Source organism: Brachypodium distachyon, chromosome 2 (assembly GCF_000005505.3).
Source record: "Brachypodium distachyon strain Bd21 chromosome 2, Brachypodium_distachyon_v3.0, whole genome shotgun sequence".
Lineage (NCBI taxonomy): Eukaryota > Viridiplantae > Streptophyta > Magnoliopsida > Poales > Poaceae > Brachypodium > Brachypodium distachyon.
The window spans coordinates 58,890,341-58,896,340 of NC_016132.3; the positions used below are offsets into that span (position 1 = coordinate 58,890,341).

At 52.2% G+C, this 6,000-nt stretch overlaps 2 protein-coding genes across 4 annotated transcripts; both read right to left on the bottom strand.

Annotated features, from left to right (window-relative positions):
• Positions 1-1,504: 1,504 nt before the first annotated feature.
• On the bottom strand, positions 1,505-2,219 carry LOC100842942. The gene is made up of 2 exons (XM_003565137.4): positions 1,992-2,219; positions 1,505-1,903 (listed from the first exon to the last, which is right to left on the bottom strand). The coding sequence occupies exons 1-2, from the start codon at positions 2,076-2,078 to the stop codon at positions 1,760-1,762; spliced, it is 231 nt and encodes a 76-aa protein (XP_003565185.1). The 5' UTR covers positions 2,079-2,219; the 3' UTR covers positions 1,505-1,759.
• Positions 2,220-2,729: 510 nt separating this feature from the next.
• LOC100843868 (protein UPSTREAM OF FLC) lies at positions 2,730-5,073 on the bottom strand. 3 transcript variants are annotated; one of them, XM_003567495.4, is made up of 2 exons: positions 3,712-5,067; positions 2,730-3,239 (listed from the first exon to the last, which is right to left on the bottom strand). In XM_003567495.4, the coding sequence occupies exons 1-2, from the start codon at positions 4,836-4,838 to the stop codon at positions 3,077-3,079; spliced, it is 1,290 nt and encodes a 429-aa protein (XP_003567543.1). In that variant the 5' UTR covers positions 4,839-5,067; the 3' UTR covers positions 2,730-3,076. The 3 variants fall into 3 exon arrangements, with proteins under 3 accessions (XP_003567543.1, XP_010232885.1, XP_024316009.1); XM_010234583.3 differs by having other exon boundaries at positions 2,730-3,221; positions 3,712-5,061; XM_024460241.1 differs by lacking the exon at positions 2,730-3,239 and adding an exon at positions 3,248-3,642 and having other exon boundaries at positions 3,712-5,073.
• Positions 5,074-6,000: the final 927 nt, after the last annotated feature.

A 6,000-nucleotide genomic window follows, 5' to 3' on the forward strand; every position in this document is an offset into this window, starting at 1 on the left:
TGGCAGGCGCACATACATCACCACCCCCTCCTCATGACACTCTTGTTCTGCTTCTTCTTCCGGTTTGTCAGTTGATTTTTTTTATAAAAAAATACTAGTGTTACTTTGATGACACTCGATCAATCTGGCTCCCAACCACAACAGGGAGCACAAAAAAACCGCACTTAAGCAACAGCGCTATGTTACTAACTTTGAGACTAGTGATTCAAGTACGTACGAACACTTGTGAAAGCCAAATTTTGGTGAAATGGAATTATACATGGCATCAGTTGGGGAGTCACGTGTCATTGGGTCGATTTTGGGGAGAAGCAAGAGAAGCATCGTGGACTATCTATGTATGTAGCTGTTGGTGCTATCGGATATCCCGTCAGAATATCCATCCCATCTGAATTCTGAAACTCTGCGTGCTCATGGACGCCACCGACAGCTCCCAGAGTTGAGTGGCAGACTTATTACCTGACGGAGGATCCAGCACCGACACACGCTCCTTCCGGCGTTCCATCTTTCCCTTTTTTCTTTTCTTTCCTTTTCCAGTTGGGCGAGATGCTTGGCTTAGCAATCACAGCTCATCGGCATATATAGGAGTATCTACCAAACGAATCGCACATATACGACACCTGTAGATTAATGATTCCTTAATTAATATATTTCGTGACTTCGCATCTCGCGACTCAACAATTATGCAACCAACAGGAAGGCACGCACGCACGTATGACCTCTGAAAAAAAAGAGAGGAAAAACACGGTCAATTCTTTCCTGTACAAGAAAAATAAGACAAGAATCAATACTCGCACAAACTTTTCTCCGTGCCATCTCATGCGCCGGAGTATGCGAAAATGGTGCTAGTAGAGATGCGACGGGAGGAATAAACTGGTTCGATCCGTTATTCCGGTCCGATGGTGCTGAATAAACTGACTGGCCTTAAAGAAGCAGCAACATGCTATGCACAGGCCACAACGTCCTCAAGTCAATATCTCACCTTCTAGACCGTCCGTTACTTTTTACCAATTTTATTTTCTTTTCATTCACCACCTCCATCTGCCCAGCACTAGTCACCCATCAACATAATGCACATGTGTTTATGCCATACCGTGTTTGTGTGAACAAAGAGACAGGGCATCAAAATATATGCTGATTGAGTGCCTACAGCCGCTTGGACAAGCAGGACTAGTCCTGCCAGAATCTGTTGACAGCTTCCTCTCTTCCTTTCGCTGCATCAATTTTTTTTGTTTTTTTTTGGGTGTGATTTTATCATGTGTTTAGATGAACCAATACCAGCAGGCAGCTAGCAATCCGTCAAGTTCTGGCAGGATCTAGATAACGGCTACACAGGGCCCTCTCTCAACAGCAGCTGGCTCATCGGTACTCAGGAATCACTCGCGAAATTCTCCTAGCTGAGATGGAGAAGAAGCAATTCAGTAGTTGCGCTTCATTTCAGAAGCCTGCAGGACCGAGAAGCAAATACCACTAGAAAGCGGGATAATAACGAAACCAAACCAAACCATCGAGGAATTGCACTTACTTTCATTCATTCAGTGAGAACAGAGCAGTTTGGCTACTCCTGATTAACTGAACCGAGACAGAACCTGAGATGCACTGCTGTATGACAAAAAACATACTGGAGTAGTAGGAGCCAAGTTTCGCAGCAGCTTATACACATGGATTCATATACGCCCTGATTCAGTGATCTGTTTGGTCTAGGAAAACGAGAGAAAAGAAGAAGAAGAAGAAGAAAAAAAAAAGGGGATCTCGTTGTCATCTATCTGAATTCGGCGTCCTCGGTGAGCTGCTCGTTCTTGGGCGGCGGCTTCTCTGTCTCGGTGAGCACCTTGTTGTTAGGGGCTTGGGGGTCGCCGAACTTGTCCTTGAAGGCGTCCTGCCGCTGCAACCACATCATGTGCCCCTGCAACCACCACCAATTTGGAGCTCAGAATCTAGGGGACTGGATTGGATCCGGCTTGGGATGAACACAAGAGTAAGGGAGAGAGAACCTGGAGCGCGGCAGCCCATGCGACGAGGAAGGAGGCGACCCAGAACTTCTTCTCCTTCACCAGCTTCGACAGATCCAGCGCCGCCATGCTTCGATCTCGGCTCTCTTCCTTTTCTTTTTTCACTTTTCGGATCGGAGACCCCTGCTGTGTTCCTCTTCGTGGAGAAGAACTCGGCAGTTGGTTTGGTTTGGGCCAAGCAAGAATGGAAATGGACCAGGCCAAAAGTAAAGCAACCACTAGACTGTCTGTCCTCCAAAATGCGTGTTATAGGATTCAGTTTGCAGGCCCACGGGCTTTACAACCTCTTGTCCGTTTTCGCGGGTTGGGCCGGCATATCCAGGGCAGAAGACCCAGCCAATTACACGAGATGATTGCTTCTGCTTCCTAGTTGTACATTTCTTCGGGTCGCAAGAAGAATAATCCGAGACCTGTCTTTCTGACATTTTAATTTGTACAGTACAAAAGTCACGCCCAGCTTGTACACACACTAACCAAGGATGTTAATCAGCTGTTCGTTTCGTTTATCTTTACTATTGGCTTCACTTGAACAATCGGGCTCTAGCAGCACGACACGGAGCAAAATAATTCAGCGCTTGCCTCTCCCCACCGGCATGCATGCAGATGCAGGGCTACCCGACGAACGGGGGCACTGTTATTCTATGCACGCGAGTCCAAGGAAATGCAGGCAACTTTAATTTGAAGCAACGCTGGCAGTAGCCGCGAATCAAGCAAAAGGGCGAAAGTCAAACACCGGCACTGCAGGCGATGTTTTGTTCATTCAGGAATTTCAGACTCATGCATACAGTTGAGGCAACACACAGACCAACGGTGCCAATAAATAATGCCGTAGTACAGACGTACACTTTGAAAGTCTGAAATTGACGATTCAGGTTCAGGTTCGGACACCACTTTGCACAGGCTACCTATGTGCCTAACTGCCTGCTACCAGTACCCACGCTGGCACACACACCTACTGCCGTGAAGGAAGAAAGTCTGAAGTTGATGAGAGAGTTGTCCAAGGATGAATCAACACAGGGACATGGCATTTGGTTACCGGCGTTTCTTGCCTTTGGATCTTGATTGAGTCAGGGCTGTGCTCCGTCCGTGCCTTGTGTCTGCGCCCCAGCTGCTGGTGCTAACTTGCTGTTGCTGCTGGGCAATTTCCTTGGGATGCAGCGTGCGCGGACGCCGTCCACCTCCTTCTCTGCCAGCTCCAGCTTACTGCTGCCCCTGCACGACACGCCCACACTGTCAGTGGGAGCACACATAAATTAAGCATTGCTGATCAAAGCAAAGACATTTTTAGATTTGCTTAGCGGTACAATCATGCTTGCTGACGCATGCAAATCAAATGCATGGATAGACGATGGGGATCCAGATCGACGACAGGGTTGCGCAAATAGACAGACAGACAGGGTGCGTGATCGAGCAGCTAGCAAATAGCAGTGGCAAATGACAGTGACAATATGGCGCTAGTATCCATCGCTTTTCGATGCAATGGAAAAGCTGATGGCTTTTTTCCACTGTAAGGCTAAAGGCCGGCTTTCCTGACTTGTCCCCGTGCTGTGCCGTGCCCATTGCCATGCCTACGTCTCCACCTGTCGTGTACCATCTCTAGCTAGCTTCCATGATTCCATCCAAGCTCAGCTCACTACTAAATAAAACTGCTAATTAAGCTAAGCTAAGTAGCAGAAGAACAATCAGTTAAGTGAGTAATTACCTGTCGGCATTGTAGGAGGACGACCTCTTGAGCTCGCTGCCGGCGCCGGCGCCGTCGCGGTCGAGGCTCTTGTTGTTGGTGGTGGTCTCGACGAGGCTGCCGCTGAAGTACTCCCTGTCCATGCCCATGCCTCCTATGGCAATGCTGCTGCCGGAGCCCGAGGAGAAGCTGGCGTCCACGCGGGAGCTGAGGTCGGAGCGGCCTCGCGGGAGACGACTCCGCTGGTGCTTGGGCTTGGCGGCGGCGGGGATGGAGCCGCAGGAGATGAGCTGCATGAGCACCGCCGACGCGCGCATCCTCCCGCCCGCGATCACGCCCACCACCCGTTCGGCCTCTGCCGCCTCGCGCTGCGGCGCCGCTATGGCGACTGCTGCAGAGGCGGCGGCGAGGCGGGCGTCGTGGTTGATGAGCGTCTCGAGCGTGTCGGGGCTGCTGGACGACGGCGGCGGCGAGATCTCGTCCGCGCCCAGCTCCGTCGCCGCCGGCTCCCTAGGAATCCGGCGCCGCCTGTCCTCCGTCTGCGTGGCAGCGTCGGCGCCGGGATGCACGGCTGCGGCCACCCTGTACTCGCCGAGGTCAAACGAGCTCCAGTTCTTCCGGCGCCCAGCCCTGCCGGTCGCCATGGGCGTCTTTGTCTTGCCCTCCGGCTCCTGCTCCTGGACGAGGCAGCTGGAAGACGAAGAGGAAGAAGAACCAGCGGAGGCGTCGCGCGGGCGCGGCGGCACGAGGAGCTTGGACCCCTTGAGGACGTACTCCTCGGTTCCGTCCTTGTCATTGGCGGGGTGGACGAGGTCGTCGGCGGCGAGGTCGTGCCAGACGTAGCCGTTCCGGTAGCCGCGCTTGGAGGACCACGAGTAGGCGCCCGCCATGGCGGCGCCGCGGAGCAGGGCGAGGCGGGCCAGCACGTCCTGGAGGCTCAGGCCTCGGTGCGGCGAGGAGAGCGGCACCTCCATGAAGTGCGGGTGGTCGAGCTGGCCGTCCTCGCGGGACAGGTAGTACACCACCGCCGCGGTCGCCTTCTTCTTCGGCGCCGGGGCACGGCGGGTGGAGCTGGTGGGCTTGGGAGGCTCTGTCCAGACGATAGTCCGGTCGGGGCTCGCCCAGCGGCCTCGGGAGCTGCTGGCCATGGATGATGGATCGGGAGCTTAATTGGAGGGGAGTGGAGTGGAGTGACAGGTGCTGCTGCTAGTGAGAGCGTGGCACAACGTCAGCTGGTTCCGACCGGGCGGGCTATCTATATACTCCGTGCGACTGGAAGGTGAGGTGTGAATGAATGAGTGGCGGCGGAATGGGTTCAAACTTGTGACTTTGTGAGTGAGGCGAGCTAGCACAATGAATGAGTAAGTTTGAGGTGCTGCCTGAAGAGAAGGGGATTCGGCATTGGAGGAAGAGTACAGGGAGATGGAGACAAAGCTTGAGGTCATGCTGTTGCTGCATAGTACGATTCCATGTACAGTTCCCACGTCCCTGCCCGCGGCGGCCTTCAATTTCCAGCAATCCTGTGCTGAAACGTGTGCCCGGAAAACAATACTCCTACTCCCTCACAGCTGACTGCTCCTGCTCCCTACTCTACGTGCCGTGCCGTGTCGTTGAACGTATGTATAACATTCATTGTTCCTGGATGTAGGCCTTTCGTGTACGGACTAGGTATGGATGGAGGAGGTGGACTCTGTGACTGTCATTCCTGAATGTACCCTATGTACTCATGTGCAGTAAAGCAGGTGGCCGCCACACCCACGCTGCTGCGGCGATAGGAAGAAGATGACTAGTAATTGACTAGGAGTAGTGGTTTGAAAGCTCGATAATTATGTGGGACAGACAGGGCACATGCTGCGTCGTTTGACTTGTTAGCACAATCAAACCCCATGGATCGCACAACGCGCCCTATTTGTTTATCCATAATACGACTAGTATATTATTTGGACCTCTGATTTGACTGACCATCGTGTAGAGTAGTAGACCTCTCGACACGTCACAACTTTTCAAAAAAAAAACCCATCCGATGAAATGGGCCAGGCAATCTCTCATTTTTTCTTGGTTTGTACTAAGTAGTATCATGCATGTCAGTTTTGTTGGACGTAATTAGGTTGTGTTTGTTTGGGCTGGAACTTCACGGCTGCAGATTCTACGGCCGTAGATTTCAGAATCAGCTGCGGCCGGAAAGTTGGAGCTGTCTGATATCTGTTTGTTTCGGCGGCTGGTGCAACTGCAGCTGCAAGTGAAATGTGATGAAATGACCTGAATGACCCTATAGTTCTGTAGATTGGATTTTAGTGCTAATTGTACCGT

Excerpts from the sequence above, each read along its gene's own strand:
- LOC100842942 (XM_003565137.4), bottom strand. The coding sequence starts at position 2,078 with ATGGCGGCGCTGGATCTGTCGAAGCTGGTGAAGGAGAAGAAGTTCTGG. Across the intron at positions 1,904-1,991 it reads CATGGGCTGCCGCGCTCCAG|GGGCACATGATGTGGTTGCA; the intron begins GTTCTCTCTCCC and ends TGGTGGTTGCAG.
- LOC100843868 (XM_003567495.4), bottom strand. The coding sequence starts at position 4,838 with ATGGCCAGCAGCTCCCGAGGCCGCTGGGCGAGCCCCGACCGGACTATC. Across the intron at positions 3,240-3,711 it reads TCCTCCTACAATGCCGACAG|TGTGGGCGTGTCGTGCAGGG; the intron begins GTAATTACTCAC and ends TCCCACTGACAG.